Source organism: Cottoperca gobio, chromosome 3 (assembly GCF_900634415.1).
Source record: "Cottoperca gobio chromosome 3, fCotGob3.1, whole genome shotgun sequence".
Lineage (NCBI taxonomy): Eukaryota > Metazoa > Chordata > Actinopteri > Perciformes > Bovichtidae > Cottoperca > Cottoperca gobio.
This window is the reverse complement of record NC_041357.1, coordinates 11,254,868-11,267,470: the sequence shown is the minus strand read 5'-3', so window position 1 is coordinate 11,267,470 and position 12,603 is coordinate 11,254,868. Positions and strand designations below refer to the sequence as shown.

At 39.7% G+C, this 12,603-nt stretch overlaps 1 protein-coding gene across 1 annotated transcript; it reads right to left on the bottom strand.

The window, feature by feature from the left end:
• Positions 1-18: 18 nt before the first annotated feature.
• On the bottom strand, positions 19-12,076 carry LOC115027058 (paired amphipathic helix protein Sin3a-like). Its single transcript, XM_029460093.1, has 18 exons — positions 11,862-12,076; positions 8,532-8,748; positions 8,010-8,198; positions 7,657-7,763; positions 6,814-7,153; positions 6,261-6,512; positions 5,379-5,531; positions 4,425-4,580; positions 4,084-4,170; positions 3,836-3,954; positions 3,225-3,450; positions 2,531-2,647; positions 2,059-2,297; positions 1,739-1,922; positions 956-1,541; positions 618-787; positions 240-413; positions 19-141 (listed from the first exon to the last, which is right to left on the bottom strand). The coding sequence occupies exons 2-18, from the start codon at positions 8,724-8,726 to the stop codon at positions 34-36; spliced, it is 3,402 nt and encodes a 1,133-aa protein (XP_029315953.1). The 5' UTR covers positions 8,727-8,748; positions 11,862-12,076; the 3' UTR covers positions 19-33.
• Positions 12,077-12,603: the final 527 nt, after the last annotated feature.

Below are 12,603 nucleotides of genomic sequence, written 5' to 3'. Positions count from 1 at the left end.
CGGACGACTTGGTGTATGAACTGTACTTCAATATTAAATATGTCGGACCTCTGCCTCGGCTGGCTCGTCGGAGTTTTCCTCTTCTGTGTCCAGCAGCTCCATGGCCAGACTGACAGATCCTCGACTCTTTACAAACATCAACTAAACAAAACACAATCAGAGGAAATCTCGTATAAACAAAATGCTCAAAGTATTTTTAGACTGATGTACGATATCATTATGCTCTGGGCGTGTAGTACCTTGAAGCAGTTTTCATCTGACATTAGCTGCTCTGCTTTACGCTGGTAGGCCCCCTCTGCTGTGGCCCTGGATGTCTGCGTGGACAGTGGGCCCCCCGTGGATTTATTGGCACTTTCGCTTAAGTACATGTCCGTTACACGCGCACACACATCATCAGTGACGAGGTGCTGGAGCTGTGGAAGCAACAGGTTTAGTATGCAACATGCTGTGTACACAAATGAAAGATTCTGCCCCATCAGTGCAGAAGTAAATATTTAGGTTATTATTGTCACAGTTAAATAATGTTTGAATTTGATTTGAACCACATACAGTTAACAAGTCTAGACTCTTTCTATGGGACAGTAATACAATCATATGACGTAATCTTGACTGCTGACCTGCCGTACGATGCTCTGGATGAGTTTGTCCATGGTGAAGGCAATGTAGGCATGGATAGTAAACATTTCCCTCAGGGAGTCCTCGTACTGAGTCGGCTCCATGTTTCCATCCAAAAGATTGCGCACCATTTCCAGAAACACCGAGTAATAGTCCTCAACATCAACATCCACTGCAGGTAGAAAAGCGTAAATGCGTTAACTTCTATGGTGAGAGATTACAAAGTATGATGCACCGTGTTTGTGTAGAGGAATCAGAATCAATGTTAGTGAGGATTTGAGAGCAATTAAACAAAAACTTCCAGATTAACAATGTTTTCACCGCTTGTTTTCTCACTTACTTGGCTCCTTCATCTTCAGTTGGATTGCTGGATTTTCATTTTTCTCCCTTTTGAACCCCAACACTTCTCTTTCCCACTCTCGCTCACGGGCATCCTCCTCAATCTGTTTCTCAGCCTGCCCGTAAATCCGCAGCAAACGAGAACAGAGGATGTGGTGAAGACGAAGGAAGATATACCAGTAGTTGTTCATGAACAACATGTTATAGGCATCATCTGTGCCCCGCAGCTTCTGAGCTGCCGTGTTGCTGAAGAGGAGCTTGGACTTTGATGGGCTGCTGCCTGGAAGGCCGTTGTGCTTCTTGGGGACGTCAGGATCCATCTCCATGGCTTCTTCTTCCTCGTCTTCGTCCTCTTCCTCAACATCAGAGAGCTCCCCTCGTCGTGCAAACAGCAGGTCAGGGATGAAGTGGTGGATGATCTGTTTGATCTTGTACTTGTCTTCTTTCTGGATGCCCACCTGTCTTTTGACGTGGTGGATGATGAGGGCAGCAGCGTCCTCCAGGATCTGGCTGTCGTCATAGGTCTGGGTCAAGTGAGGGCCGCTCGGTGGTGGTGAGGCAGTTTCCTCTGATGCTCGCTCCTGGCGCTGACAAGACAGGAGTAAATAAGGCTGAATTTTGAGGTATTTCTCTTATTAGACGGTAGCATTCTGCATGTTTAAGTCCCACTTACAGCTTCAAAACATAAATGCGACAACTGTATCAAAAGCACCACCGACAACCATCAATCACAATGAGTCATAATGCTTTCCTACTTTGTTTTCTTACAAATAAGTTTACTTACGTCATCATATAGCATTTCAATTTCATTGAGTAAGGTCTTTGAACGCATCACTTTGGTGTCATTCTGCTTGAAGTTGATGCCCTGATGGTCGAGTGACTTCAGGTAATACTTTTCATTCTGATCCCGCCAGATTTTGTTGAATCCTCTCTGGGCTTCTCTCCACTCGTCCTCCTTCATTTTTAATCTGAAACAGGGACAGAAAGAAGTGATGCAAAAACCTTCTTTTACACAGGCTGTGTTTAATGGTGCCCCAGAAATAAACTTTACTGACTTACTAACTATTAAGCCCTGACTAGAGGCAGATAAGTAAGATTATTAACCTTTTCAGCACTATGGGAACAGACACAGCTGGGTTCTTCTTAAGCCCGTCGATGATGTCGTTGGCCTTGTCTCCATATATCCTCTGGATAGCTTTGCGGTGAATGACCTCTGAGGAGCCGCCCATTGTGTTGTCCAGCCTGAAGCGCAGCTGCTCCTCAGCAGACATGCGAGACATCCTCCGCTGCACCGTCTCCAGGGCTCGTATCGTGGCAAGGTTGGCTTCCAACACGACATCCAGCTAAAGAGGGTGCAATCCCAGTGAAATTATTGACAAATGCCATTATCCAGGTCTGATTATGACTGGTGGCGTCAGCAGCAAAGTTGTCACTGGATATCTAAAAAGGCTTTTCTGTGGTCGTTTGACTCCTGAGCAAAGTGCATCATGGAGAGAAAGTGCTGAACACATTCTTATAACCACACAAGAACCTACAGTTGTTACTCTGGCATGCGAGTGGACTGAGTATTCCTCACCTCAAAGCGCTCATCCTCACATCTGTAAATGTGCTCTTCATATTGAGTCTTCTTGGAGCTCACAAATGTAGAGTCTTCAGACCACGATGGAAACGACACCCACGTGTCATTCAGAACCTGCAAGAAGACATTCAACGTTAAATTAAAATCCATATCTCCATTTAAGGAAAGCATTGATGTGAAAGCTTTTATTTGCAAAGCTCTCGAATTGACGGCAGGCACAAACATAATAAAAAGGCAGAAAACTAATTCATTAAAATCAAAGCGTGCAGATTTGATATTCAAGCAAATCAACCAAACTAAACAATGCTCAAAGGTTCATGCTGAATGTTTAACTTTATATAAATGCAGCAATCCAATGAGCAGTTTGTAACACAATCTGCTTAGACGATTGCCTTGCTTTTGTGATGAAGTTGGATTTTGACAATTAAACAGAAAAAACAATGAAGAATATTAACTAATATTAATTCAATACTATTAACGTGTAATGGACATTTGGTGTTTATTAGACTAAATGATCAAGTAAGCGATTTACCAACAAATTAATATAATATTTAGTTAATTAACCACTTTTATTTGCCCAATAGGATACTTATTAACAATTTACCCACTAAAAGCACATTTTACCATTGTGCCTAGAGGCCCTGTGGGAGAGAATATACCTTTAATAAGCAGACGTTCTTCAGTGACTCACCTCTCTGCACAGCGGCGTCCTTCCTGTGCACTTGGGCTGTTGGTAGCTTTTTGGCAGTGCTCTATAGCTGGACCCCAGCCTCTTGCAGGATGCATAGTCAATCTCCATAGCAATGCCCTCTGTTGCACGCTCTTTGGGTAAACTCTCGGTGAGGCTCGACTCCCCGTGACTCGACTCCCGGTAGCCCAGGAAGTTTTTAAACCATGTAAAAAGCTCTGGGAATTTTCTGTCAATCATACCACAATGTATGTGAAATAAACAATTAGTACAGATGATTCTATGAATAGATTTGTTTTATTTGCACTATATTGCAATTGCTGCATAACGATTTCCCTCAGGATAAATAAAGTTTTATCTTATGATATTAATAATATATTTCATTAAAATTAAAATCTGACAATCACAATATATTGCTCATTAAATACTGACACTAACTCACATTGAGCAGTAACAAAATCACTGCTATAGTTGAACTTCATACCTTCATATTACTCCTTTATGCCTTTTTACAACGCAAGTGTTTTAGTATGATGGTTACATTATTTAGCTACACAACAGTAGAGCTATAGAGGCAACAAAGCACTGGTGTCTGTAGGAATGTTTAAACTCACCCAAGAAACGGGATGACTAACTGGACCAGCTCAGCACGAGAGATCACTTCTTGGTTGAAAATGTGAAGACACCGCAGGAAGTTGTCATACGCCTCGGAGCTCCGCAGAGCCTTCTTCACCTGTTTAAGTGTTTTCAGTGATGACAAAAATACATTAACACTTTCCCTTAAGATGATTTCATCATATCATTAATAGGTTAGTCATAAGCTTATTATTGCAGGACTTTAAATAACAATAACAATACTGACCTTCTCAAAGAACATAGTTTCCGTGCTGGTGCTGTGTTTGCCGACTTCAGTCATGCCATGGTCCTTCCCCAATATTTTGGGCTTTTTCTGCAAAGATATGACAAAATTATGATTGGAGCAGGCTCTTCAAAAAATAATTATTTTAACATTAAAGGTTCTAATAGAAGATAATATTATCGTTGTGTTTGGGTAGAGTTAGACACACCCAGTTGAAAGTTAAACCTAGTTAAAACCAATACATTATAATTTGGTGTAGATGCTGCTGAACTGAATTTGTGAGGAGTTTCTAATATTTAGTCAAGCTTTAGCAACATAAATTGCCTTTGCAGTGGTGCGTGTACCTTGACAGGCGGTGTGGCTCCCACTCCAGCAGGTCTCCTGATTGGCAGGCCGTTCTGGCTCAGTCTCTGCTTGCTGTTCAGCAAGGGCCTCTTTATTGTGCCACCATGATCATTACGCACCGACTCTGCCCTGTCTGGTGTAGTCTTGCACAGCAGCTGAGAAAAGAAAGCATTACACATCATAATCTCAGAAAAGGGAAGTCACAAAAATGAAAAGGGAACATAAAAGGAAATTGAATCAACTTTTATAGAAGCTCTTGTGGCGTTTACTCAAGTGCTTTGACAATTGTTTCAAATGTGCTGCTATTGACTTTATTCACAAAACATGGAAGGTTTGCTTACTACCGGTGCCAAAAACATAAAAACCACTGATTTTAAATAATTATATACCACTTGCCCTAACATCCACAATAATGACAAATCTTTAAACGCTGGTTTTAAATTTCCAGTGAGATGATAAGCACAGTGGTTCTCAAACCATCATGCCTCCCCAGCAAAATCAGACTTTATTTTTTAAATCAATCATTAACAATACCTGGGAAACTTCTAATAAAGCAAGCCCAGTTTAATTTTATTGAAGTAAACAAAAAGTGTACGGTTGGCAAGATAGCCTTGCTAGCATACGAGCACTTTCGTTTGTTTACTTCCCCACATTAATAACTTTCATGCAACTTTAGGCTCGCTCAACATTCTTCCCCTGGTCAACCTACTTTGAGAACCACTGCTAAATGAATTTGATCCACTCTAAATATTTGTGTTAAGTAGGGGCACAGAAGATGTTCTTTTGTACAATACTTCATATAATATTCCTGTGTTGTTTCATCCACATTTAACAAAACTATAGGATTGAACATGTGTAAGTCTACAGCCAAGGACAATCACAACATCAACCATATCCGTTTAATGTCCAGCTATAGTGGCCGACACTGTAGAAGTGTGTTCACAGACACTCACCAATGAGCTTTTGCATCTGGCAGAAACTGTCCAAACTCTGGAGAGCAGGTCCTCCTGGTTCTTGAAGAGTCTTGCCACCTGAGTGTAGACCTCCTGCTCAGTCAGTGCTGGGGTGTAGTTACCTGCTGCCTCTTTAGCATTTCGTTGTTCCTTCTGGAAGATGCATCAGATTTTTAGATAGATATATATATAGATATAATATTATATAGAATAGAGATAGAGAGAGAGAGAAGAGAGATGAGGAGAGAGAGAGAGAGGAAGAGAGAGAGAAGGGAGAGGAGATAGAGGAGAGAGGAGAGAGAGAAAGATAGAGAAGAGAGAGAGGAGAAGAGGAGGGAGGAGAGATAGAGGAGAGAGGAGATAGAGAGAGAGGGAGAGAGAGAGAGAGAGAGAGAGAGAAGAGAGAGAAGAGAAGAGAGAGAGAAGAGAGAATAAGAGAAAGAGAGAGAAGAAGAGAGGAGAGATAGATAGATAGAGAGAGAGAGAGAGAGAGAGAGAGAAGAGAGAGATGAGAAGGGAGAGAGATCAAGAGAGAGAGAATTGAGAAAAGATGAGAGGTATAGAGAGAGAGAGTAGAGGATATAGAAGATATATAGTATATATATATGTATATATAGATATATATATATATAGATAGATATAGATATATATAATATATATATTATATATATAGATAGTATATATATATATATATATATATATATATATATATATATATATAAATATAAAAATAAATAAAAGAAAAAAGAAAAGGAAGAGGTGGTGAGATTACCCCCGGGTGTACCATTGTCAGTTATCTAGCAACACAAACTCATGCTGGGTACCAACAGCCATTATCTTCCTGAATATTTTTATTTTTTTTATTGGCATGTACTGTCTTACCTGGTATGTGTGAAGGATTTCAAGGAAGGCTTTGTAGATGTCTGGCTGGCCCTGGAAACGGTTCTTGATCTTGTTCACATAATTTATAGCGTGGTTAAACTCCACAGGCTGGTTGTTCTGGAGGGGTGGCCCACCGGACGGCGTGCTGCTCACAGGAGTGTGGGACTGGACTGAAGGTGAGCGCGGTGAGGCGTAGGATGGGATGGATGGGTTGGGTTGGCTGGTGGGTGTGTGGGCCGGAGACTGAATTGGCTTATTGGATTGACAGAGAAAAACACAAGCATGTCATTACACTCATCAAGTAAACACTCAGTATGCAAAAAAACATGTTAGCAAAATCTCTGAAAAAAATATTCTAAATAAATTTGAATAATTAAAGAAGTAGCAGAAATGCTTTTTGGTCATCTTTAAAGCAAATATCCAAATGGTGTACTGCCCTTGACATAATACTTCAGATAGAAATTCAGTGAGAATACAGTCTGAAAAAGGAGCAATAAGAAACAAATGTTCTAGTCCATTATACTCAATTCAGTGGACCGATTGAGAAGCTTACCTTGCTGGTTTTATTTGGAGCAGGTTGGGTGGGGGTTGGTGGGGCAGTGGGGGTGGTGGTTGTGGTGGTGGTGGTGGTGTGCGGGCCAGCATGTGGCAGACTCTGGTGCTGGTTGTGGCTCGCAGGTTGGCTGGACACTCCACTTATAGGGATGTTCTGAACAGATATTCCATGAGGGGTGATGTAGTGGATCTGACCTGGCGTGGTCACATTGACTAGATCGTTGGTTTGAACCTCAATCTTATATCCAGGTGGCAAGAAGGTGTTAAAACCCATAATGAGGTCTGGATGACCCTTGAAGAGCTGGGACACGCGATTAATGACTCCAGGAGTGTCTATGCTGTAGTGACAGAAATAATGATAGTAATTTAGTGTCTGTTTCATCATCAACTGGGTCCACAGATATCATTCTGCATGTTATATGTTAAAACTTAAAAAGGAATGGACGATTAGATTAATCGTCATTGCACAAAGTACAGGTACTGAAACATCAAAATGCAGATTAGCATCTAACCAGAAGTGAAAAAAGCAGTAATGTGCAGAGTAGAAACAGAATGAACAGTAATATATAGAATGTAAAATAAACAATAAGGGGAAGATATGAATACACTATGTGTATACCGTATGAACAGTATGAAGCATGTGCAGCAATTATACTAGACAGTGTTGGTAAAATAGTGCAGATGTATGAGAACTGCTAATAGTAAGACATTATATACAGAATTAACAGCTGGAGGTATGATGTGAATATGAATCGTTATGTACAGAAGAAAGTGGTATAAATGTTGAATACTATTTTCTCCAAATGTTGAGGAAAATGGCAAAAAGAAAAGAAAAACTCACCTCTGTGACTTGAACTCTTTCATAATATCAAGGAAATCATTATAAACTTGTGGCTGATTTCCAAACTGCAGCTTCACTTGATCCAGATAGGACAAGGCATCTTCAACCTACAAGTAAAGAGTGAAACGTTATTGAAAGAGTCCATCAGAAAATGCAATTGCAAAATTTAAAATGAACTTATTATAAAAAATAAAAAAAAGATCTTGCTTATTACTATGAAAAATAAACTATTTGTATATGTTTAATTGGGGATTTCATTATAGTACAACAAAACACCTTGCCCATGTGGCTGTTTCTTAGTTTCTATTGGTGAATATATTTAAAAGTTTTTATATTTGTTCATGTAGCGGTACCTTCAGCCGCTGAAACTGCTGTCCTTGGGTGGAAGTCATGGGTGCAGGTGGATGAACGTGACCCTGGACCACTGCAGGGCCCTGGGACTGAACTGCCAGGCTGTGTGCGTGGGAACCAACATGTGGTGCAGTATTGTTATGTCCATGTCCGTGTCCATGTCCACTTGTACTCTGAGGCATTGTCGGCACCTTTTTAAAAGAAAGAAATTAACAGAATTATAGGATAAATAAACCTTCTACATGTTATAATTACACTGAATAAAGGGCTGTTTAAAACTTTTCAATAAATATTCAGTTTAGATGCTGCTCTATTGAGAAGAAATCAAACATACAGCATTATTGTTTTTCTTTCATTCCATCAGCTCACAGTAAAAGCAAGTTTAAAATAGTCCGTAAAGAAGGCATTAGATGTTTTGTCTGTTGTCCTTTAAAAAGGTTTTCAGCCAATGTGGCTTCTGACTTATATCCATATGAACAACTGTACAGCTCTCGTCTAAACCGAATACAATGATGAGATCATACCTGGTAGCCTTGGGGGAGAGAATACTGGATGCCGGTGGATGGCTGCATGTTGTCTGCAGCTGCCTCTATCACAGTAGGAGCCGGGGCGAGGGCCCGGTGCTGGAAGCTGTCTGCAATGCCTTGAACTGGGGGACGTCGTGCTTGCTGTTGCTGGGGCGCAAATACTGGTTCCTGGTCCTCCACACGCCTCTTCATTGTACATGCATACTCAAAGGGGCTAAAGTGAACAAAGACAGATGGACAGTTAACACGTTGGTTTTTTTACTCAGTCTGTGAACAAACAAATGTCAAAGCATTCTTCAAGAATGTGCAGTGTACTTATATTACTTTTGCATTAAGAGAGGGACAGAAATAATCAGATGTAGACAGTAATACTTTTACAAATCAATATCAATGCCAAGAGGTGAGGTTTTAATAAAACATTTTTTTAGAGTAAAGAGGTTAGGTAAGTATGAAGGACATTTCTATTGATGTCCATAATCACAAGTATAGCTACAGCTGTCAGTGCACATACTCTGATATTCTAAATAAAATCTAGACAGAATTCGGATTAAAATCTGACTAAATGTACATTTAGTAAGTTTCTCTACCAACTATATTGCAAACTATGTAATCATAATGACACTGTTGCTAATTTAGCGCCTGTAACTGCAACCGTTACTGTTTATGTATTTTATCATGGACAATATACAAAGAAATAACAAAAATATTATCAACAGCATTGCAATAAATCTTAAATTTGTGATGTGTATTTAGATATGGTTTTTTGTAGATCGTGTCAGAAAGGTGTTGATTAAACTCGATTGTCATTCTAGAAGCAGTGAAAGGTGTTTTTTTTTTTAATAATGCAATCCAATAAAACTATGTGTCAAAAGTGTCACACGGGTACTTAATGCCAGAAATGATCAGGACAATTGTTAAAGGTTACTAACCAACTTAAGAGCCAGGCTTTACCCATAGGCTCTAAAACAAAAGTCTGTGTTTGAAAAATGTGACAACTCAAGTCTGTGTACATACTGTAGATAGCCTAAACAGCCTCAGCATACCTGATAAGTGAACGCTGCAACAACCGCAGTGACATTTTCATTTTCAATTTCAATTTCCAATAATTTTGATTTAACCTTTTATTGCACTACATTTACACTTTGAAAGACATGTTGACGAACGAGTCATAATTGATCAGGTCTACAATTTTAAAACAGATTCACAAAATGCAAATCACAAATAAAATAAAAAATATGAGGGGAAAAAAAGACCGAAAATTAGAACATCATAACAAATGCTGCAAGGAAACTATTAGACAAACTTATTGTCCGTGAGTGTCCCTGCCATCATTGTTCAGCAGAATGGCTGAGGCAGCCAGTAAGGGACCGTCTTTCAAGTAACAGGTTTAAGTGTAAATGGCTTCTTTGTCCTGCTATTAAGATGCAATGAAATAGTTTTGCAAAATTACAGGAGGCCAGGGGAGAGTTCATAAACAAACATTATTATATCAGATAAAATTAATAAATATTAAAAGGCCCATACCTATAACTCCTCCCCTGGCACTCGTGATACCATCTCATGATAAACACATGCATAACCATAAACCTTATTTACATTAAAAGTTTTTTTTTAATTACTTATTTTCATAGTGAATTAAAAAGCCATAAGAGTGTGCACTCTTAAGGTCATTTGACGACAACAAAGAGATGTTTATCTATCAGAACCATATTCCCAAGTAGGTTTGCACATGCATTGAATTTGGCTTGGTGTATCTGTGCACAACATACACATAGTAAATTATAATAAATAAATAAAAACTATCAAGTATTGCAAAAATTAGGAAACGAACATAGAAAAGAAGTTGTGCAGCTTTAAAGAAGTGGTCACTTTGTGTAGAAATGTGCACCATTGTCAAAGGAATGTGCAAATATTCACAGTATACATATATATATATATATATATATACATATATATATATATATATATATATATATATATATATATACGAAGTATACAAAAAATATGCAATCGGTCTATGTGGCTCCAAGCACAGTCCAAACTTGTACAGAGAGAAAAGTAATTTATTGATGTTCCCTAAGCAAACGTCATTGCAGTCGGCCAGCGGAGAGCCGACATTGTGCCTCACTGCTCTGCACCACCAGTTTCGGAAAACACGGTGGCTGAGCGTACGGTCTTGAGTCGCCGAGATCGAGTCTGTCGCATATCTAGCTTCAAAATGTCTTTGCCGAAACGCGAAGCAAATACGGCAGACAGTAAAATATGGGTAAATTAGTCGGCTAGTGCTACAAAAAAGCTAACATGTAGCTGCCAGCCCATATTTTACTGGCATGTAGGCGCTGTCTCTCTCTCGCTCGCTGTAGCCCTGCCTCATCCCCTCCCCCTCTCTGCCAAACACCGATCTTAACGCCATCCGTTTTCGGTGCTGCTGACCGCTTTCGCTTGTCTGATGGCTGACGTTGGCTTTCGTCCTAGCTCGAAGTTATGTGGCAAGCAAGCGAACCTAAACTATCTGCAGATTAAAGGCTAGTTGTCAGAAAAGAAACAGCAAGTGTCGGTGTGTCACTCTCGGGTCATCGCTGGCCGTCCCCAGTAAAATGGGATTTACTAAAAAAAAAAAAAAATCCAGATGATCTGAACGTGTTGGCTAACAAGATATCGAAAAGAAAACAGCCACGCTTCATCGCAGCTGACAGCGCGACAACACAATTGGCTGCTTAGTTTATAACGTATGGGCTGCCGTTACACCAGGGTAGTAAAATAAAGTCACATAGTCAGAAATTAATTCTGGCTATGCTAGATGTGGCCATGTAGGGAATAACGCTAGCCAGCTAAAGAGCTAACACTAGCTTCTTCATAACGTTAACGCCAAGTTGTGCGAGAAGTTCGACATAAAAAGACTTAGTTGTCACACATATGGCTTATCCTACAGTAACGTTTTTCTCTTTAAAAAACCCTACACAGGCAGTACAATAAGATGTAGCAAGAAGAAACTAACAACAAAAATGCATGTTGTCAGGTCAGTCAGTTCGGCGTTAGCATGTCAGCTAATTCATGGTCGCCGCTCTTAGCTAAGACTAGCTTGACTAACTTATCGGCGCCGCAAGCTAACGAAGCCGCTACTTAAATCGCACATGTTATTTTGTTGGAAGACGAAAATAAACCAAAATATTAAGTCATCACAGAAAAGCGGCGAGTGTTAGATCGCTATCTGGTCTGTTCGGCAAGGTTATATAGGAGCTAACTAAATGCTACGTTAGCACAACAACCAACCCCCCATCAGTACAGGGTATGTTCGGCTAACGAGCTAACACTAGTTTAACTTACCTCGCAGGACTGCCACCAGCAACAATTTGAACCAGTAAACCGCTACTCGTGCATTCACCTGGCCGTGACAAAAAGTGAAGTTCTGAGAAGGGGTCGCAAATGGAAATGTCAAAAATGAAATTGGCCGTAGAGGCTACGTCGCTAACAACAGTGTATGTATGAAGCGGTGTTCCCTGAACATAGAGGCGTGTCCAACATGAAGGCGGGCTAGTCTCCTCCCAGTCTAAACTGGGATTGGTCACATCTCCAGAATGAAAACAAATACAGTAAGGGCAGTGAGCCAGTATCTTTGGTTAAAGGCGTTTGGTTTAGTTTATAGTCATGCCTAGTGCTCGCTAGTGCAGGTTTATCTGCACCACAGCCTCCATGTTGCCCGTCTGTTATATAGGTGGATGCTATTACTAATTTAGGCAAATATGGATTTGCGATCGTCCATGTCAATAAAAGATACATGTATAAAATGTTTGCATTATGAAATAAAGCAGAGGTTTTCAATTTTTTACAAGATAGAAAGAAATATATATATAAAAATAAATAAAATATGTATATACACATATATATATATAAATATATATGAACTATTTTAGATATGTATTAAACATATTTGCAGATTCGTAAAAATAAAGAACATGTTTTTTCATATCATGATAAATTTAAATGAATGAATCAAAAATATTTAACGGACCCCTTGGTAGAGTGCCATGCACGAACCCCACTTTGAGAATCATTTAACTAAAGGACA

Excerpts from the sequence above, each read along its gene's own strand:
- LOC115027058 (XM_029460093.1), bottom strand. The coding sequence starts at position 8,726 with ATGAAGAGGCGTGTGGAGGACCAGGAACCAGTATTTGCGCCCCAGCAA. Across the intron at positions 6,513-6,813 it reads CTCCAAATAAAACCAGCAAG|CCAATTCAGTCTCCGGCCCA; the intron begins GTAAGCTTCTCA and ends CAATCCAATAAG. Across the intron at positions 1,542-1,738 it reads TTGAAATGCTATATGATGAC|CGCCAGGAGCGAGCATCAGA; the intron begins GTAAGTAAACTT and ends CTGTCTTGTCAG.